Source organism: Condylura cristata, unplaced genomic scaffold, assembly GCF_000260355.1.
Source record: "Condylura cristata isolate star-nosed mole 26May11 unplaced genomic scaffold, ConCri1.0 scaffold00006, whole genome shotgun sequence".
NCBI classification, from domain to species: domain Eukaryota; kingdom Metazoa; phylum Chordata; class Mammalia; order Eulipotyphla; family Talpidae; genus Condylura; species Condylura cristata.
The window spans coordinates 59,177,043-59,199,448 of NW_004567107.1; the positions used below are offsets into that span (position 1 = coordinate 59,177,043).

Below are 22,406 nucleotides of genomic sequence, written 5' to 3' on the forward strand. Positions count from 1 at the left end.
GGTAAAAGTCCAACTTCAGCCTGAGTTCAATCCCCTGCCAGGGAGCTGACCCACATGGCACAACAGACCTCTTCTGTCTCGCCTGTGCTGCCCACTCAGTCTCCGGTGAATCCTCTCACCCCCTGCACCTTTGGCCTGTACCCCAGTTCTTTTATGAGTAAATAAATAAATCCTTTAAAAAAGAAATCCTCTAACTGCCCATCATATTGTGAGTTTTTTTTTTTTTCCTTTTTGCTGCCCACTGTGAATTTGTTAAATTTACGAATTGATTCAGGAAAATCTATCATCTCTGCCACAGTCTACCTTTCCACACAAGACATAGAGCATCTTTCTAGGTCTTAATTTCTTCTTTATCTCATAGGTAATTTCATGTAGGTTCTACACGTTTTTTGTTGGACTTTATATACCATTCGTTGTGCTATTAAAGATGGTGTGCTATTTTAATGCAATTGTTATATTCTAAATTAAAAATAAGAATGGTAACAGTTTCTCTACATAGACACATAGGTACAGATAGATACTATACACAATTAGAAATGCAGAGTTCTTTGCCTTCTCGAGAAAAACCTGTAGTGTCACTAGGAGATGAATCATTTAACAAACTGCTGAACTAATTTACTCATATTTTATTTAGAATTTTTGCTTTTCATAAGTATGATAAGGAGTGGATTTTTTTTCTTTAGCTATTTTTAAGATTAGATAACAGATTAGATTCAATTTATGAAAATGGGTAGATTGTTATCCTTTTAAAATGTTCTTATATTACATAAACGCTTCAGCAAAAGCAGCTAGTCTGGTGGATTTTTGGTAAGATGATTCAGGCTTTGTGCTTTGGCTTTAGAAATTCATATTTCCTAATAAAATCATTTTTAAGTATTTTCAGATTTATTAGCTAAGAATTATACATGGGATTTTTTTTTTATGATTTAAAGCCTCTTTTCTATAAGAACTAATTTACTTCTTGTTTTACTTACAATTTTAGAGTCCACACCAAGACCCAGCTCTTGGAATTCTCATTTTCCTATTGTTAAGTTTATTAATACCCTTAGTAATCTTACTGTTCTTTCCCTTACCTTTCTGAACTCCTATTAGTTCTTTTAGAAACATTTCCTGAGTATAGTTCTTGGCTTATTTATATTCATTTATAAGCAACGTATTTATCTCTGAAAGCAGTTTTAGACTCATTATAACAGTTTTGAAAGTAGAGTCCTTATCCTTTATTTTCTAGAAATCTTATATTTAGTAATGATCTTTTCTGAGAAGTAATAATTATTTAGAAGGCTGCAATATGATTTTCAAAGAGTTTTTGTTGTTCCAGAATACGTTGTTAAGTGTGACTTATTGTCTGGGATTATTTATTATGGTTTGGGATTATTCTGTGGACATTTATCAACTTGTGTGTGTGTGTGTGTGTGAGTGTAGGAAAGTATCAATTACAACCAAGCTGGTATTCCACACACATTTACTGTTTCATCTGTATTGGTTGTTACAAGAGAATAATGCCGTGTCACTTGGTCAATAACAGTCCCTTGGGTCTCCTATATTCCCTCTGTCTTGCCATCTTGGCTCCCTGGGTCCCTTCTTCAGGACCTTTAGACCAATAATTCAACAACTAAAGGGTTAATGTTTGACTCACTTGGGTCTTTCTGAGTTCAAATAGGTGTCCATTTTAACTTGTTTGGCCCAAATTGTTATATATTTTGAATTTCACTCTAAGCCACTGCCAAGCATATTTAAATTAGGCAAATTCAATTATATGGATACTTGATCTAAAAATCATAAAAATAGAAAATAGTGCAAATGAGTTCACTTGCCTTTCCATTTCATGAGCATATTCATCAGATTGAAGTTGGTTCCTGTTCTGTGACCTCCTGGGAGGTTTGTGTTTGAAGGCACATTACTTTTTTTGTGCTTCCTGGTTTTTGTAGTCCAGTCAACTACTTTATGTGGTTCTCACTGGAGTTACATTCTCCTTACTGTTAAATTTTTGGATAAGTGATATATTTCCACACTGCCTATATGAAAGATGTGAAGGGCTATCATCAGTATTTTTTATTTATACAAAATATTTACCTCTGATCTTTGGAACCCTGACTCCTGTTCAGTGTGATCCTTCATGGGGTATACTCAATTTTGGTTAAGTACTGCATGGAAAATAGTGGAGGAAAAGATGGCTTTCTTATTTAAAGGTATAGAGTTTTATATCCCTGAAATATAATGCAAACACACATATACTTATATAATTATTAAATTTCATGTTAATTTCAGTCTATCTGATCAATCAAAATTTAAGGTATGATAGTCTATCCCAAAACTATTGTGCTCACATTCTTTCTGTTTTTTCCAGGTTTTTTCTTTATTCTTCCTTGATTATGTATGATTTGGATACATAGCCACTATGCTTTCATTGTGAGCTTTACTCTCCATCAACATAAGATGACTGATTTTTTTCCCATTTCATGCCATCTATGTTGAATTCCACCTTCTCTGAAAGTAACATTATGACCTTTGCTTTTTTCTTTATTTTTCACTTTTTTCATTTATTGGTAAATTCTTTACTAATTTCTTAGGACTTTCTGAATGTGTTTTAAGTGAGCCTCTATAAGAGTTAGTTGGAAGATTTATTTTTGTGTGTTCCAATTTGATTTTCTTGAAATGACTTCAAAACTTTTATCTTTAAATCATAAATAACATTTAATCTTAACTTCTCATGTACCATCTTACACTTTTAAAAAAAAAAAGCTCTCTTGCTGTTTCCTTTTAGTATTTTTTTTCTCTACTCTTTTGCTTATTTGGCTGTTTCTGGCTTACGCTTATCCTCCCTACCCATTTATGTATACATCTTGATTTTTATGTTATTAATGTTTACCTTTAAGTTTTTCAAAAATACTTTTTAGCCTGTGCTTCTCTGTTTATAAACTAAACAGTGAAACATCTGTGTATCACTAAGGAATTCAGGACACTTTTTCCTCTCTTCCTTCTAAGCCTTTCCTAACTTAATATTAAATTCAATCCAAGTTATTTTTTATAATACCTTTCTTCAATTTTAAATGGAGTCTGATATTTTACTAATAACTTTTTTTTCTGTCCCTTGTGTCCATTTTTTTCTGGACATTGTGCTTACACTATAATGAAAATCATTTGGTAGTTTTTGTTAGCATTGTTGTTAAAATCCTTCATTTTCTTAGTAGGGATTTGGACAAAGCTAGTCAAAAGTGCTGGATAGATGACATTTTAAATCTGGGGTCCAGATTTCAAGTACTAAAGGAATATGTTCCTATTTCAGGTTATTGCTAATTAAATATGACTCACAGTGGCATTACTAAAATCCTTTGTTTTATTTAATTCAGAAAGCAGTTATAGTAGATCCACCTGGGGAGAGAGGCTCCCCACTCTCTCTCTGGTGAATTCTCTTACCTCGCCACACCTCTGGCCTACACCTCAGTTCCTGGATGTATAAGTAAATTAAAAAAAAAAAACATTTTTAAAAGAAAACTGGTGTAGTGGCTTGGATTTTAAGTTAAAACAATGTGTAAATTTGAATTTTAATATTTGAATTGAAAAATAATGGAGTACAAATTCCTATTATTATTGAGATTTACAGTGAATCTTGAAAAGAGTTGAGCAGATAAATACATGTAATAAAGGGAATTTTTGGCAGAAGGACAATGTCAGCAATGGCTAGGAGAAGAAAATCTGCAGAAAGGTTGGGACCAGATCAGTGGCCCTACGTTTTTACAGTAGTTGAAGTGAGAGGGAATGACATATGAAAGGGAGTTGATTATGAGAAACAGTTTGGACCTGAATGGATGAAATGTGGTGCCTGGATGTAAGCAGTGAGGGAGAGAGGTAGTTGGTATAGAAACTCAGAGTTTGGAAGCATCTGTGATGGGAAAGGCGAAGGATTATTAGAGAGGAATTAAGAAAAGAGAAGCTTCTGCATTCATTCTAGACATCCTGCATTTGAGGTGCCTAGCTAGGGGTCCAGCAGGTATCCTTATAACTTGGTGGTAAATAGAGAGAGGCCAGAACCAGAGACCAAGATCTGGAACAGTGAATAACTGAATTTTGGGGAGCTGATGAGTCACCATAAGAATGGAAATGAGGATCCTGTAGTACTAGTCAGCCCATAATCTCAGGGTTAAAATTTTGGCCACTGCTGAGTTTTGGTGAAGAGGGCAAATGGGAAATTAGATCTAGGAGAAATCTATTAGTTTTACTTTATTTTTTTTAACAATTTATTTATTTCTACATAATAAGAACTGGGGTACAGGTCAGAGGTGTGGGCATGAGAGGATTCACCAGAGACAGAGTGGGGAGCAGAACAGGTGAAATGACTGAAATACACTGCTGAGGGGAGCAGCAGGAGTGTCGGGAGAGGTCTGCTGCACCATGTGGGTCACCTCCCTATCTGGGGATTGAACTCATGCTCCAGGGACTATGGATAGCTTCACAGTGCTGCATTTCAGTTGCACCACCAGGGAGGGTCCGAGAAATCTGTTATTTTAGATTCCTAGTTTTATGTAGGGAGTACTCATATATTTCAAACAAGATGATGAGAGTCTGTGCTAATCCACTGAGGGGTGTGCTGACCACCACGTTCACTGTAATGTAGGAGACTCGGGAGACTCAGAGATGCTCGGAGATGTGAGAGAATGAAGCAGGAGCCAGGGGTCTGGAGTCCAAAGTCTGTTTATTACGACTGCCCATGGGTATATATAGGGTCTGTTCATGCAGGGAAAAACAGGAAATGTGCCCTGCCCCAGGCAGGGAGTGCGGTGCATATTTGTACTGGGCCTGGGGTTTCTTGTAGCTTCTATTTAAAACAAAGTAGTGGGCTGCAGCTACTTGCAGCACAGAGTGCACTGTGCTCTGCTGACTTGTTTGTTGGCCTCACTGGGGAGTGTGCTCACCCATGCACAACATTAGCCAGAGTGTTCAGGTGCACTTGAAGTCCTGCAGAGTTAGCCACAAGAGTCCTAAGGCAAATGGCTTCTCAGTCAAAAAGTGCATATGGAGAACCAACATGCCAAACTCTGTCTGAGTGAAAAGGAAGAATCAGGCAGTCTAATACTGTTCCAGATATTTTACATTTAAGATCTCAGTCTTCACTGTTGCTTATTTTCTCTCAGTCAACTTCCTCATTTGTGATATGGAGATATAAATGAGTAATTCATATGCTGGTTGTGAGAATTAAATGAAACCATACAGTTAAATGATCTGAATGGAAGTAGGTACTCAATTATAACAATTACTAATAATTTTAGTAATTAATCATGTTACTGCTGACACACTGCTATTGAAAGACACACTAGCAAATCCTGGAGAATAATAGTGCACAGGCTTTTCTAGGGAGATGCCCAAGGTATTGATTTAATGCCGGGGGAGTGGATATAAAGCTGGGCTTCTATTTCCCTTCCAGGCATCAGGGAAACCTGGCTTAATCTTCTAGATATCAACACAAAATTGAATTTGTGTAAAGGGACCCTCTGAAGAAATGAGTAGGGTTGGAAAAGAGTTTATAAGTGAAGGCACAAGGGGAGGGAACAATTACTTAACCCACTGGGGTTATAGCAATGACAAGAGGAGGCAATCCACCAGAGCTGTGGCTTCTGCAGATGGTTGCAGGGAGAGAGCTGGGAGAACGGACACCTGACCACACTGTCTTGCGTGCTCTTTCTCATGCCTCCTGTTAGCCCATCCAGCCTGACAGGCAGCTTCCATCACTCAGAGCCAGAACAAGAACATACCTTGTCAAAATGAAAAGCAGAATGGCCTGACCTTGGAAAGTGAGCCTCCTACACTAAGATATTTAAGTTTGTGTATCAAATTTAACTTAAGAATAGACCCAGCACATGCCCAGAATGTTTGACTGAAATGTTTAATGAAATAATGTCTCTGGCTTTCAAGTTTTTGGATGATTTTCCCTGAACCAATCACACAGACAGGAGCTCTCAGTTGCCAGAATAGCCTAAGCAGATCTTACACTGTTGACCCTGGATGAGAAAGCAGGAGTTGTTTTCCTAAACCATTAGAGTGATCAGCTGCCAGGCAGCTGCTATATTTAGGATCACCGTCATGTTCCTTACCTGCAAGGTATCATGTTTGTGTAGTGGGTGGGACATAGCTCCTCCCTGTGGCATCTGGAAGAGTAAGGATATGTGCCAGCCAGAGGCAAGCATGGAAGGCTAAGCAAGGTTCCCAGTCAAACGTGGAGAGAGAAGGCTGGAAGAGGGTAACACAGCAAACACTCTAAGGACCCCCCAGCATGTGTGGGATGATGTGATTGCTCTGGAATAAATGGGAGGGGTACAGGAAATTACACTATCTAGGGTCACAGCAGGTTTTCTCATTCTGCCTCCGAAAGAGGATGTCAAACCCCTATTTATTAATAAATATACATAGACTAGCACCTCTTGAGCTAGTCTCTGCAGCTTGATAAGGGAAAACTTGACATAAAGTTCATTGTAATTCTATCTGGCAAATATATCTGTAGTTTGAAACGATACAGGATTTTTTTTTTATGAAGGGAAGGGAATATGACCAGACAAACTTGTTCCCAAAGAGGTAACTTCCACTAGCAGAAATAATCCATGGAAGGTTTGGAAGAACGATGGCTGACTTTCATCTCCAAGTAGCCCCTTGCCCCCCAAGGCTGCCACCACACCACCAAGTGGGGTGTGAAACTGCTTTTCTAGAATCCCTTGCATGTGCAGAGATTTCCTGTTAAGGTCAGTCCTGTAAGAAAGGGAGCAAGAATCAAAGGGCTTTGGAAGGAAACACTGGGAATCTTCCTTAGCTCATGACCCACCTGTTTCCTGCCCATGTGGGTGGGGAGGGGAGAGAGGGGAGGCACACAGCAGGACAGAGTCTTTGACAGTTCTTCCTTCTGTGGGTACCTTCTTTGCAAGATGACCTAAACAAAACCCCCTGGAGCGGACATGCGGATTCACTCCATCAAGCTGGCTGCATGCCATGCTAATACAAATAATCCTTATATAAAGTCCGTGATTTATTCCCTGTTTCACAGATGAGTAAAATGAGGTGGAATGTCAGCACCAAAGCTCTTTACTACTCAACTGTCATATTGAGGGTGCCAGTGAATTATTTAGTAATTCAAATAGTTAACCTGAGTTTAAGATGTCCTACTTCACTGTCGAATTCTTCAACTTAAATACATTTAATATAAGAGCAGGGTCCTGATGGCACAACTGGTTAAGACACAACGCTGCAAGCTAGCCGCAGCTTCTTCAGTGTGAGTTCGATTCCCGGCACCAGAGGTGATCCACATGGTGCAGCAGAGCTCTCCTGTTTCATCCGCGACTCCCTTCAGAAGTGTAGGTCATGGAAGTGCCTGCTCTGCTCCCCCTTCTATCTCTGGTGAAGCCTCTCACCACCCCTGCACTTCTGGCCTGTACCCTGGTTCTGTATTCATAAACAAATAAATCTTTAAAAAAAAAAAAAGAAGAAGAAGAAATAAGAGCAGCCTGTCAACATATAGTGCTCAAGGCAGGGAGTGGGAGATGAAAAGAAAGTCCTGTTCTTCAGGAAGTTCACTAAGGAAGGAGACAGTTATGTCAGTAAGTAGAGTAAGTAGAGTCCTGCATTAGATTAGTTGCATTGCTTTACTATAAATAAAACCCTTTATGTTAAATTTATAGGAGAAATACAGTTATAAAATGCAAAACAATTAGTGTATTCCTCCTTCTTCCCACCCCTTATCCTTAAGTCTGGCAACTGCATTAGTCAGAGGTACAGTTATCAGATTGATGTATGACTTCTAGGCTTTTCTTTATATTTTGGCAAAAAAAAAGAAAAGAAAAAAAATCATGCATAGTGTTCTGCATCTTGTTTTCTTCACTTAGTATATCACCGATATAATACCATGCAGTTTATAATATTTCATTATATGTATGAACCATCATATTCCTAGCTGTGTCCCTGTTCTTAAGCTTTGGGTTGTTTCTGTTTGTGGTTATATGATGCAATATATAGGACTTTTGTTGCCATATCCTTGCATATTTTTGGGACAATATTTAATTTCTCCCCTTAGGTGTAGTCCCGATAGGTCTCCCACCACCAGCACCTTCATGACCCATTTCCCTTGCTCCTTACACCCTTCCTCCCCTGTTTATATTATTTTTTTTAAGATTTATACATATACATACATAAAAATGGGGTAGAAGCCAGAGGTGCAGGGGTGGTGAGAGGATTCACCAGAGACAGAGTGGGGAGCGGAAGAGGCAGATCAACGAAGTACACTGCTGAGGGGAGCAGTGGGCACGTCAGGAGAGGTCTGCCAGTCACGTGGGTTAGCTCTGGGGGATCGAATTTGCACTGAAGTGGCTGCGGCTAGCTTGCAGCACTGCGTCCTAACCCGTTGTGCCACCAGGGCGGGGATATATTAAAATTTTAACAGTAATATAAAGTATAATTGGCATGTGTATATACAACTTTGCAAATTTTAATGGCTATATAAACTCTCATAGTCGTGATCAAATTCGTGTACTCATGCACCCATCAGCAAGGACTAAGGAACAATCCCAGCGCTCACCAAAATATTTTTTTGTGCTGTCCTTTGTAGTTAAATCATTCTCTCCTGATCCTTAGGAAACCACTTCCCTGCTGCTCGACCCCTTGGGCTCGACCCCTTGGGCTTGCCTTTCCCAGAATGCCCTATTAATAGTCATACAGTATGTAGCCTTCTGACAATGGGCTTTTTTATTCCATGTGTCCGTGGAAGCAGAAGCAGTTTATTCTTTGCCTGGATAACCACTTTGCTTATATGCTCATCTATTCAGGACCCTGCAGTTTTCAGCTTTGGGTGATTGTGAATAAAGTTGTTATCACATTCATTGTACGAACATACCTTTTCTTTTTCTTTTTTTTTTTTAAGATTTATTTATTTGTGCATACAGAACTGGGGTCAGAGACTCAGGGGTGGCGAAAGACTTCACCAGATACAGAGTGGGGAGCAGAACAGGCAGATCCACGAAGTACACTGCTGAGGGGAGCAGTGGGCGGGTCAGGAGAGCAGTGGGCGGGTCAGGAGAGGTCTGCCACGCCACGTGGATCTCCTCCGGGGCAGGCGGGAATCGAACTCATGCGGAAGTGGTTTCAGCTTCTTACTGCAGTGCTTTAACCTCTGCGCCACCAGGAAGGGCCCGAACATACCTTTTCTTTATGTTGGGTGGTTAGCTAGGAGCGGTCCACTGGGTGAATAGTAAATGTTTAACTTTATGTGACTGTGCTACCCATTTTCCTCTATCACCATTGAAAGAGGAATCAACACTTGTTAGAGACAGGTTCTACCTAAGACTTTCTGTTAACAGTTTTTGTTTTGTTTTATAGTTATTCTAATATGTGGACAGCATCTCTTTGAGGTTTTGATAAGTTTTTCTCTAAAGCTAGTGATATTTAAGATCTTTATGTACACTTCTGCCCATTTGTTAAAAACAGTTGTGCTCTTAATTGAGTTTTGAAAAATTTTTTAAAAAATGTATTTTTGATACAAGTTGTCAGAAATAAGATCTGCAAATATATTCTCGCTGTCTGTAGTTTGTCTTTTTATTTCAAGATTATCTTCCATAGATCAAAGTTTTAGATTCTGATAAATCCAATTCATCATTGTTTTTCTTCAGCGATCACACTTTTGGTGTTATAGCCAAAAACTAAGTGCCTAACAATGTCATGGAGATTTTTCCCCATGTCCCACAAATTTTGTAATTTGATGTTTTAAATAATATGTTCTCGGTTAAGCTTTACTATAGGAAGAGGTTTTTATTTAGGGCCTTAATAATAGTGAAAAGAGTAACCTTTCTTCACTAAATTTTTGAAAAATGCTTTTATATAAACTGGTATAATGTGAGTATAGTTTCATTGTTGTAAGGATGAATTTTGAAAGCAGTTTGCCTACATTAGTTCTATCACCAATTAATTACCTGTGTGACAATGACCAAGTACTGAACCTCTCTACCTTCATTTCCTTTTCTATAAAATGAAATTAGTCATAGTACCTATATTTGTAAGATTTTTATGTGAATTAAGTGAATGACTACGTGTAACACACCTAAAACAGTGCCTGACATATTAAGTGAAGAATTGGATAGTTTTTATGCAAGTTTATAGTAGCTGAAACATTGGAAACATATCTTGCAAAAATATATTTTACTTGGCCTTCCCTGGTGGCACAATGGGTTGGAGTGCTGCACTGCAAAACTAGCCACAGCCCCTTCCGTGCACGTTCCATCCCCAGTCCCAGAGGTGATTCACATGGCACTGCAGACCTCTCCTGTCTCGCCTGCTGCTCCCCTCAGCAGTGTACTCAGCAATTTGCCTGTTCTGCTCTCCACTCTGACTCTGGTGAATCCTCTCACTGCCCCTGCACCTCTGGCCTGTACCCCAGCTCTGTATGCATAAATAAATAAATCTTTAAATATTTTACTAATGACATTCCTCTCCAGCTACATACATCTTCCTGTTTACCTGCCAGCACTACATACTAGCATCGATCCTCTTTATTCTTTGTGTCAATTTGATAGACAAATAAGAAATCTATTAGTATATATTTTGGAATTTGTAGCCAGGTTAATCATCTTTCATATGTTTATTGGTAATGTCAGCTTTGGCTAAGTAACAAGTCATCTCTAGATAATGATAAAACAACAAATGCTCATTATATCTTGTAATTTCTGTGGCTAGGCTGAAAAGTTCTTTGATCTAAGCTGGACTCAGATTGGTTGATGGTTTGGCTGGGCCTGGATGGCAGTTGGTCTATTGGACTTCAGCATGAGTGCCCCATGGCTACTCTGTGTTCTCACCTCCTCCAGTGGGTTGGCCTGGGTTTCTTCTCATGGCGCTCTCAGGTTTCCAGAGAACAGTGGAAGAGGGCGAGTCCAGTGGGACAGCACTTTGAAAACCTCTGTATCGCATTTACATGCTTCATTGGTCAAGGACAGCCCATGGGTGAGCCTAGATGCAACAGGTAGAGAAGCAGACTCCCTACTCAATGAGAGAAAGACAAGTGATTGTGACCACTGGTTTTCAGTCTACCAAAGTTGTCTGTGTTTCTTTTCCAGGAGATTGTTAATGATTTATGCAATTTATGTATTATACATATTAAGTCTAAATGATGTATATAACAGTATGTTTCCCACTTGTAAGTTAACATAGTTCTTCTGTTGTTTAGAAGTTTTGGTGTTTTTCTGGTGAGATTACTCTATATTTTTCATGGCTCTGTGTATATTCATGCCTTTAGAAGACCAGGCTATAAATGCAGAGACCATATTTTATTCTTTTCTTCAACCACGGAATGTAACATCAGATCTAACTCTTAATACTTATTTAATAATCACTTAATGAATGTATAAACTTGCTAGTCTTATGAATGTATAAACTTACTAGTTTTATTTACTTAGCCATTTATTCACTTGTCAGGACTTGTTGAATACCGATTATCTGCTCAGGATTGTGTTAATTGTTAGGCCTGTGAACAAAAAGCAAAACACACATTCTCATGGCGCTTGGAATGAAGCATGATGGGTAGTCATGGAACTTACCAGTGAGACATGGGTTCAGATTCTATTTTTCTATGTGTGACCTTAAACATAGACTTGGAATGAAGCATGATGGGTAGTCATGGAACTTACCAGTCAGGCATGGGTTCAGATTCTATTTTTCTATGTGTGACCTTAGACACAGAACTGAACATCCCAGTGTCACTTTTAAGCCTAAAAATAAGTTCTAATTATTTTTAGAACTTCAAAATTATTGTGAGTATTCAAGTGGACAATGTTTGTAACATCCAGTGTAGCACCTAGTATGTTGTGCGTAAAAAAAAAAAAAAAAAAGTTAGCTTTGTTCCCTACATGATATAATCGAAGCCCTGCTAGGAACGTTAACCTTCTTCCCTTGCTGTGGTAATCCTGAACTTCTTTCATTACAGATTCATTTCTTTGGTTTGCTCAGTAACCTGTTCTTACTGGGTTCTCACTTAGAGCTCTTCTTGTTTTTTTTTCTGGTGTGTGTGCTAGTAAATCAATCCAGTTTCCTTTATTGGGAGCTAGAAAAGGGGGACTGAAAGGTTAGAGTTTTATTTAATTCTCTCATAGATACTAGAAGTATTCAGTTGTGGGAGTGAATATGTATAGAGCATCTAGGAACTCAGCAGGTGTCTGAATCAAGGTGGGCTGAGAGCCTAGAAAGAGAGGGTAGCCTGTTTCCAAAGGCAGGTTCCTCTCACAGCAGATAGCTTTCCTGGCTCCAGAGAAACATAGTCCATTGAGGGTGCATCCTTCTCCTGGGGTAAAGTAGATAGAGAAGATTCTAAAGCAGCGTTGTAAGGTTTGGGAAATTGGTGAGCTGGGCAGACCTCAGTCCTGGGTATTCCCACTCTCTGTTCTGGACCCTTTGCAGATTTTTGAACACCCCTCCTCAATGTCTATCTTTGCTTGTCCCAGTTTCCAGTAAGCTCTAGGTACCATACATTTCTGACAATTTTGTAAATACTCCAAATCTCATTTCGGTTTGCTTTGCTATTATGGATGATCGAAAGGGCACTGAAGAGAAGTGGTCACTTGGAGGCAGCCTTTGAGTAAAGTCTTCCCTTTCTGTGTGGCCACCAAGCAGTCTCTTTTCTATAAAGGGTGAGGCTGGTATCGGACATTGTCTGAAGTCCCTTCCAGTTTAAACAATCCTTGACTTGATGGTACTCTGCTTCCTCCACCCCTACCTTCCAGAACACAATTTGCAGCCAAGTTGACACACATGGTTGACACTTAATGAAGTCTCACTGTATGGAGCTCCTCCTAGTCCCTGGAAATAAAAAAAAAACTTCCTGACAACTGACTTGTGCTAATTCTAACTAGAACATGTATTATTTATCCTGGTTGGAAAATTTCTGGTATTTGAAGGTGGGTCGAGGTTGCCATTTCCTCCGAGAGGCACAAAGGTCCTATTTGGCTGGGCGGCAAGGATGGGAAATGGGCATACCTCTCCGGGCACACTGAATTGGCACAAATCTTGTGTGAGAACAGTTTGTTTTGAGACAGATACAGCTTCGTCACTTCAAGGATGTCCTTGTAATGTTGGGAGTTTGTAGGTACACAATGAAAAAGTTAGCAACTTCCTTTAGTTATTTCTAGTCTTGCTCATTTTGGTACTATCTTGTTACTTACACAATATCTTCTTGGAAGGAAACTTGATGAAATTTTTGCTCAGACACTTACTGCAAGCATAAAGGGATCACAGAGAACAACAACAAGGAAAGATGAAAGCATTGGAAGCATGCCTGGAAGTGGATTTCTTTGGGAGAGACAAAAAAGGCAAAGAAGATACTAAAAATACTTTTACGTAGGGTTGACACGTTGAAATGACACCCTTCGTCCCTAGGTTCTAATAAAACAAAATCAGTGCCAAATTTAGCATAGATTTAAGAAAGAACATTTTAGAAGTGAACCCTATTAAACTCATACTTTTTCTTCCAAACCATACTCAGTTATCCCTTTAGGGGAGGCTTTTCTAGCTCCTCTCATCCCTTTTCATTTACCCTGCATAACTCTAACTGCCTTTTGGAGCTGAGTGCTATGCCGCAGAGACACTTAGCTGATCCACAAGCTCCCTCCCCTGACTCCAGCCACATCTGGTTAAGTTCACCATTACACTACTTCAAAGCACCCTGTGATTCTGTCACGGTATCTATCATGGATCCACTGTTATATTTTTTTGCGTGTGTGCGTGTGTTTTCCCCATTCTTGTCTTTGACCTTTGCCTGTAAGCCACGTGAGGGGTGGTCCAATCTGTTGGGTTACTGTTTTCTGTTGTGCCTCTATAGCCAATTGCAGTACTTAGCACATGGGTGGTACCCAGTGAATTTGTTTAGTACATGAACAACTGACTTGGTGTTATTTCATTTTTCCTTTTGTTTTTTAACTTGTCTTGATTAAAAATTTCATTTTCTGGATAGCATAAAGAAATAACTAAAATCTAAACCATTCTTGGACCTGGCTTTGGTTCTTGTGCTCAGTGCCAGGCCTTGACTCCAGAAATGCTTTAGCTAAGATCTTTTCATTTCATTGCCAATCCCCTTCTTCCAAAACTGTTTTTGGCTAAGGTAGTGCTCAATCCAATGTTAAATATTTACAACTTTAAGATATCTACTGTTGTTACAAAGGTGAGATAACCACAAATAAATTGGAAAATTTTAAACGTCAAGAGTACCAAACATTAAGGAACCATTCAGCCTGTTCTTCTGAAGCCACAATACCTTATTGCAAACACATTCTAGTGAGACTCCACTCAACACTACAATTCTGAGATGATAAAAGGACAAGGGATGGTCTCTTTTCTATAGGCCTTGGTAATTATTTTGTAGTAATTTAAGCTTTTTCTGAAGATGAGAGGGTTGGGGTAGTCAGAACTTGACTATCTTCAGCTGTGCTGAACTTGAGGCGAGGTGAGTGGGAAATGGGCTAATTTGGAGTAAGCATGTTGTGAGGCAGTGGAGTGCATTTTCATTGCTATCCATATTTTCTTCATTTGTAAAAAAAAACAGGTAAAAATGATGACTTTTAGAGAGTTTTATGTTTTTATTTAAGCAAAATCATTTTTTTCCAAATGGAAACTTATATGAAATTCAAATATGAAAACGGGGCAGATTAGTGTACCTAGATATGTATGTGGGCATGTCTAGAATCCACTTTGTTGATTTCATCTCCACCACTTTCAGAAATTTCTGGAAACTTTTTAAAAAATGACAAATGAATTAACTCTTTGAAACGCAGATAGGAAAACATAGTTCTGTCTTTAATTCCCAATTCAGTTTAGTTCTGTCATGTGTGTGTCAAAGGTCTGCAATTTTTCTATGACGATTTTTAGCAAAAGATATCTCTGTGTTTCAGTGTGTCATTAAAGCAATATTGAATGTGGTGGTAAGATACGGGTGATTTGGTGGTGGATACACTCCTGTGGCAATATCTGATATCCTAATGTCACCTCAGTTAAAAATTTACACAATTAAAAAAAATCTAAATGTAAACACAAATGTTGAACAATACTATTAATTCTCACAGGGGTGAGAAAATGTTACTGTAGAAGATTAAAGGTTTAATATGTCTCAATAAAAGTGTAATGAGCAAAACATTGAAGGATATTGTTATGCATCTTTTGGGATGATAAACCACTTGTTACCTCAGGGAGTGCTATGCCATGACCATAAATATTTCCTTACAAAAAGTACACACTTCCATGCAAACACTGGAAAGCCTGTCAGATATTTGTTAATGATAAAGAGTGCCAGTCCCTCAAACATATGAAACATGAAATTCAATATGCATCTTAAGGCAAACGCTGTGTTAATGATAGCAGAGTAAGTTGAACTAATTAACAAATTTGATCAGACCTCCATCACCATCAGACTACAGTTATGGTGAAACAATTCAACACCAATGTGACTTAGAGTGGATGGTACTGCAGTGCAAGAAGTAGTGTAATAGAATCTACCTTTTGGCAATTATTCTTTGGAAATGGTCCAAAAGGCCGATTATGTGGGTGACACCATAATGCAGGTGTCGTCAGACCTTGCAGTGTTCGAAGCACAGCTCTTGCAGTTGTGCCACTGCAGTAGGGGTTTCCTTCCTCTGTCTCCCTGACAAGGCCAAATTTGGCCACCCACTCTCATGCTTTTCTTAAATTTTAACCCATGTTTATTCCACACCCCCCGCCCCCCACCAAGCATTGTAGAACGACATCATGTTTCCTTTCACTAGTCCAAAAAGAATGAGGAAATCATGGGGGTCTCCCTTGTGGTGTGCAGATTCAGTACTATCACCTCGACAGCTCTCCCATCATTATCATCCTCTACTACCCAGTTCTCCTCCAAGTCGCCCTTGTTGTTATATTTCTGCTATCACCTTCTAGAAATTCCTTACATACAAAGAAACACAGTAAGAATTCCTATTTTGGGCCCTCCCTGGTGGCACAGCGGGTTAATGCACAGCACTAAGAAGCTAAATCTACTTCATCATGAGTTTGATCCCCACCCCGGAGGTGATCCACACGGCGTGGCAGACCTCTCCTGACCTACCCGCTGCTCCCCTCAGTGGTGTGCTTCATCAATCTGCCTGTTCTGCACTCCACTCGGTCTCTGGTGAATCCTCTCACTGCCCCTGCACCTCTGGCCTGTACCCCAGTTCTGTATGCATAAACAAAGCTTAAAAAAAAAAGAATTCCTGTTTTAGGAAAACTAAGTAGATGACTTTTAAGATCTATCCTAGGACCCTGGTAGGTATTTCTTCTCGTAGTCCTGACTCACATACAATGTCCATCTGGTATTTTCACTGTAAATGACATCACCAAAGACAGAGAACTATAAATGGCATGCTGACTAAGGATTGCAAAGTGAGGTTGTGCCCAGATGCTTAGAGTGCACAATGTTTATGTCCGACAGTAAAGGGAGAGCCTGAGGAGAACAAAGGGAGAGAGCAACCAGATCTAGATGTAGAAACAATCCCACATGGAGCATGACTGTCTTTTCAAATCAACTGCATTTTCTATTATTTCCTAAAGTCATTAAATGAGCTCTGGCCAGGGCCAGTGTCGTTGAATGAATTCAGAGCAGATCCCTTGGTTTTGGCAAGTCATTCAACTGGCCTTAGAAATGGGACTGGCTTGAACTGCAGCTGAAAGAATTACACAGCGTTTCCTTCCTCCTGATGACTCTCTCTGGGAACATGCCTGGAATGACTGAATGTGGGAGGAAGGGCTGCATTTGTATGGGGTGGGAGAGCTGGGTGCCCCTGTTAATTTGGAGACTGTAATTTTACCGTTAGGTTTCCTAGCTCATCCCCTCTGATAATGTTTTCCTTATCTTAAGCGCCACCCTCTCTCTATAGGTCTTAAAGTTCCCCATGTGGCTAGTGTACGATATTTTATTTAGAGTCAGATTTGGAAACCCATTCTGGGCAAGACTTCCTCTGTGGATGCCATGTACTGAATTACCATTATAAGGAAAAAACTGTAACTCCCACTTACATTAGAACTTAACTTTGAAATTCTTGTAGTGTATCAGGTAAAAATGTAGCTTCTGGTAGTATCATCCTCAGCACATCACTGTATTCATCAAGCAATGGCAATACTATTAACGATAAATTATACAGCCATCATTGAAGTCAACGAACATATTCTACCCACATTCAGCAAGAAGAGAGAGAGCATCGGCAGATTCTACATGTTCATCTTAGAAAGTGGAGTTTGGAGTGAGAGAGACAAGTATAAATGGATACTGAGAAATTGAAATGAGGATTTTCTTTCTTAAAATGTTCTTTGTAATTTATGATTGCATAAGTGGAATTTTGTTTTTACATTCAGAGAAGGTTGAGACTTGTATCTTGATTTTTAGAAAACAGTTAAGGGAAAGGGCAACAGTGGTTATTACATAAAATCCCCCATATACAGCAGACACAGTATTTGACAAGTGACAGGCTTTATCAACCTTAATCCTCACTAGAAACCCATGAGGCAGGCCCTACATTGCTTTACTTGAGGCTCAAAGCGAAATGCAGAGTCACTACGTTCTTTTTTCATTTCATGGAATTTAATGTGGACTTGGGCAATTTTTTGATTATAACTAATCTGTAAAGTTAGCATACAATTTATTTCTTTAAAATATCTTAAAGGTTGGTAGTGCCACATTTTCATTAACTTATGAATAAGTTATGATAATAATTAATGGTAATTACTAATCACTAAAGTTAAAATAACAATAATGCCATTATCATTAATTTATGCATAGGTAGACTGTCTCAGGCATTGTAGTGTGTAGAGATAAATCGTGTATGACTTGTTTTGGGAACAGAATGATAACTCACTGCAGCTAGGGTGTGCAGTGGTTAGTAGGGACTAGGTGATAAAGGGTCTTGATGCCAGGGCAAAGAGTTTTGGATCTTGGAAGAGAAGCTCATGATAAGAGCAACATTTTAGAGAGAGTGTTCACACACTATTTATTTAAAAATTTATTTATGAAGACAAGAACTTGGGTGCAGGCCAAAGGTGTGGGGGGAGGGGTAAGAATATTCACTTGAGACAGAGTGGGTAGCAGAACAAGGGGATTGACTGAAACACTGCTGAGGGGAGCAGCTGGTGAAACAGAAGGTATCTGCCATGTGAGTTAGCCACCTGCCCAGGGGTCAAACATGGCTGTGCCATGTGGGTTAGCCACCTGCCCAGGGATCAAACTCGCACTACCATGGCTGTGGATAGCTTCATAGTGCTGAGATATGCAACACCAGGGAGGACCCACACTATTTTCAGGCCAGATTTTCTAAGCACATTTACCCTGTCAGGCCATATTAGTAACCTTAGTCATTCTTTTTGTTTCCTCTTTCCCCTTAGGGACAGCGGATGGTGCCATGGACCTGATCTTGATCAATTCCCTACCTCTTGTGTCCGATGCCGAGACATCCCTAACCTGCATTGCCTCTGGATGGCACCCCCATGAACCCATCACCATAGGAAGGGATTTTGAAGCCTTAATGAACCAGCACCAAGAACCACTGGAAGTAACTCAAGATGTGACAAGAGAATGGGCTAAAAAGGTTGTTTGGAAGAGAGAGAAGGCCAGTAAAATCAATGGTGCTTACTTCTGTGAAGGGCGGGTTCGAGGAGAGGCGATACGGATACGGACCATGAAGATGCGCCAACAAGGTAGTGTGTGCCTTAGTGGAGGGAGGTGAAGAACATATATTGCTCACTCAAGCTGGCCGCAAGCTGCCTGAGGGTGGAGCTTGCAGGCCTGTCTTCCTCTTTTCCAAGAATTGCTGTGTCTGGTGTGTGGAGATCGGTGCTGGCCTGTTCCCTCACACACAATTGCACTCGCTAGGCCTTGTGCCTGGCCAGTAAGGGGAAATGAAATATCTATTCTACCAAGGGCTTCTTGTGAAGATATCAACATGTTAGATGTTCGCAACAATGAAGATGACTAGCTGTTGCCAAACTTGAGGCTGTTTTGAGTTTTCACATTCATTTTTTTTTTTCAATTTTATACTTTCCATTTGTTCTGCTTGGCCCTGAGCCTTCTTAGCAGTATTTTCAGGGGAAAATAGAGTAAAAAGAGTAAAAATGAAACATTAAAATTATTTTGAAATCACAGAAAAAAAGGTAAATACTAACTGTGGCAGAAACTATCTGTTACTAACTGGATTTAATTGGCTGCTTGCTGTTTTAGTTACCTGTTGCTGCAGTAAAGCTGTGCAACATGCAGCCACATACATGACACACAGTAATACATATTTATGCTCTCAAGTCTAAGCTGGTGTGATTAGGTGGCTCTGTTGACTGTACTTGGGTTTTCTTCTGTGTATAGCTGTAGGCTTTTCAGGCTGGCTTTGGCTGGCACAAATTGCCTCCATCCCATGTGTTGAGCATAGTTCATTGAATTAATCTAGGTAGGTTTTCATGGAGATCACAGAGGCACAAGAGAACATAGGCAAACCCGTGAGATTTCTTGAAACTCGGCTCAGTTTTGTATGCTCTCACTTCTGCCTCATTGTAGTGCCCAAACAAGTCAAACATCTGAGTCCAAAGTCAGCATGGAAAGACACTAGAAAGTTAAATGGCAAAGAGTGTGATACAGGGAGAGTATGAATTTGGGGTCCTTTTTACATGCTACCATTGGCTGTGACTTAATTTTAGCAGTTGCCTATCCAGGCTCATTTCATACAACTCTCCTCATGCAGTAGAATGTCTTCTGCAAGGGAGGAGTGGTATTCTTGGCTACTATCTCACCAGGCTTTTCTCCCAAAACAGAACTGGAAGCTTCTCTAGCTTTGGCCTAGCCCACCGAATTAGTGCATTGCAAATATTATTTTATCATTCTGTTCTGCCCTAATTCTCTCAGGCCTGGATAGGCAAGCAAACTTCTGGTGCTCTTGATGCTGTTTGCAGGGAGAACGCATAGAATTCTAGCAGAGATGACTTCTTGTTCTAGCTGGAACAATCTTGTCCTTCTTCTTTCAGACTCTTTCTCTGGTTACTTTTACCTCAAATGTCCTTGCCAAATTGATACCATAATCACAGGGAAATGTGAAGAAGAGGAAGGAATGTGTCATTTCTTTCTTTTTGGAGTGTGTCATTTCACTGGGTAATAGCATTGGGAGCTCTTTAGAGTTTTGTTATTTTTTTTATAGAGTTGTTTTCTTATGCTTACAAGAGCTAGAGTATAGGCCAGAGGTGCAGGGTGTGAGAGGATTCACCAGAGACAAAGTGGGGAGCAGACTAACAGAATTACACTGGCGATGGTGGGGAGCAGGAGGCAAGACAGGAGAAGTCTGCTGCACCATGTGGGTCAGCTCCCTGGTCGGGGATCAAACTTGTGCTGCAGTGGTGGCTGACAACTTCGTAGTGCTGAGACCTAACCCCTTGCGCTACCAGAGAGGCTCTGATTTCTAATTACTAAAGTGATCTAGAGGAGTAACATACCGCTACATTTCTCTGATTGAAAGCTTCTCATATAAACTTCTTTCAGGCCCTTTTTTTGGATCTGTTAGTCTCAGTCAAAATCACATATAAATCATATGTGGGTCTTGTTAAAACGCAGGCTCTGATTCAGTAAGTCCTTAGGGAGAATCCTGAGAGTCCACACTTCTAAGGGTGTGCCAGATGAGGAGGTGCAGCTGCACTGTGGACCACACTTTGAGTAGCAGGAGTTTAAAGTCAGCCTTCAACTGGGATCCACCTGAAAACATTTCTTGAAATTTACTGGTGTTGATAAAAAGATTTGAAGGCTGCTAGCTCATTTGAAGGTTCAAAATGATAACATCACTATTCATTACAAATGAAGGAAAGGGTTTTCTTAGCAAAACTGTAATGTTCACCTTTAAATGACACCAGGGCGAGTGGGAAAAGAGCACAACAGAAATTCCCAGGAATGTAGCTCTCCGGTGAGGGAAGAGGGGTTGAACAAAGGGATGTGAGGTGTGCCAAAGCTATCATGGCAGAAATATCAGCTCTATTATTTTTTACATGTGTCATTCGGAATTTGATGAAGAGTTACATCCTTGTGCTGCTACTTCCACATTCTATGTAAGATGGTCAGAGATTTGTACTCCAGTGGTTTCAGGGATAAAATGGAAAGTGTCACCATGGACTTGGAGACTGTTTTGCTGGTGATTAAATAGGACTCTGTGGAGCATATCCAACCAGAATACTGGAGTCAAACCCAACTGTAACAAATCCCTCCCAGGGCCCTCCCTGGTGGGGCAACAGGTTAAAGCGCAGCACTTCGAAACTAGCTTGGACAGGGAGGTGACCCACATGGCACAGCAAACCTTGCCTGACCAGCCAGCTGCTCCCCTCAGGAGTGCCTTTCAGTCAGTCTGCTGGTTCTGCTCCCCACTCTGTCTCTGGTGAATCCTCTCACCTCTCCTGCACCTCTGGCCTGCACCCCAGTTCTGCAAACATAAATAAATCTTAAAAAATCCCTCCCAACTGGCAGTCCAGATCAACACAAATAAAGGATAGCCGAAATTCAGCTCAGTAAGGCAGAGGGAGGCTTGGAGAGTGAATATTGAGAGAATACAGCTTTTAAACTCATAGTTAACTGTGCTCTAATTCTTGCCTCACTTCACAGCTATGTGGCCTTAGTTAAGTTTAATTTTTTTAATTTTTAAAATTTATTCATGCATACAGAACTGGGGTACAGGCTAGAGGTGAAGGGGCAATTAGAGGAGTCACCAGAGACAGAGCAGGAACAAAACAGGCCAACTGATGAAGTACACTGCTGAGAGGAGCAGTGGGCTGGTCAGGAGAGGTCTGCTATGCCATATGGATCACCTCCAGGGCAGGAGAGGTCTGCCATGCCATGTGGGTCACTCCCAGATGGGGACTGAATTAATGCTGAAGTGGCTTTAGCTTCTTAGTGCTGTGCCTTAACCTGCTGAGCCACCAGGGAGGGCCCTGAATTTAATTTTTATGGGTCTAATTTTCGTCCTCTTAAACAGGCATAACAGTGTCTTCAAATTATCTAAAGCTTTCTTTTTTTCAGTTATATTAAGCTTTAAATAAGGTGCTATATGTAAAAAGTGTCAGTTCCCATGAATGCATTTAAAGTAAGACTTGATGTATCCCTGATGTGTGAAGTGGGGCATTGCAGGATGAGTGATGTGATAAGAGAACATTTTGTAAATGGTAGAAATGGGACTTGATGCCATAGAATCTGAATAGGTGCATCTCGTTATGACCACTGTGTTGACCATCTCCCACTTTCTGTGCTGTGGTCTCCACTTAAAACTCTAAAAATCAACCTGGGGCACACAGTAGAGTTAGAGAGTGGAATTTAGCTGACTTGGTTTCAAGTCTAACACTGCAACCGAGTGGTCACTTAATTGAAAGTTACTTAATAGAAAACATAGTTG

General features: G+C 40.1%; 1 protein-coding gene across 2 annotated transcripts in view; it reads left to right on the forward strand.

The window, feature by feature from the left end:
• Nucleotides 1-22,406, forward strand: part of TEK (TEK tyrosine kinase, endothelial) — a 92,906-nt gene that overhangs the window by 19,403 nt on the left and 51,097 nt on the right. For both annotated transcript variants that reach the window (XM_004677703.2, XM_012721654.1), the window contains exon 2: nt 18,388-18,699. In XM_004677703.2, coding sequence (XP_004677760.1) covers nt 18,388-18,699 — 312 coding nt within the window. The remainder of the gene's footprint in view (nt 1-18,387; nt 18,700-22,406) is intronic.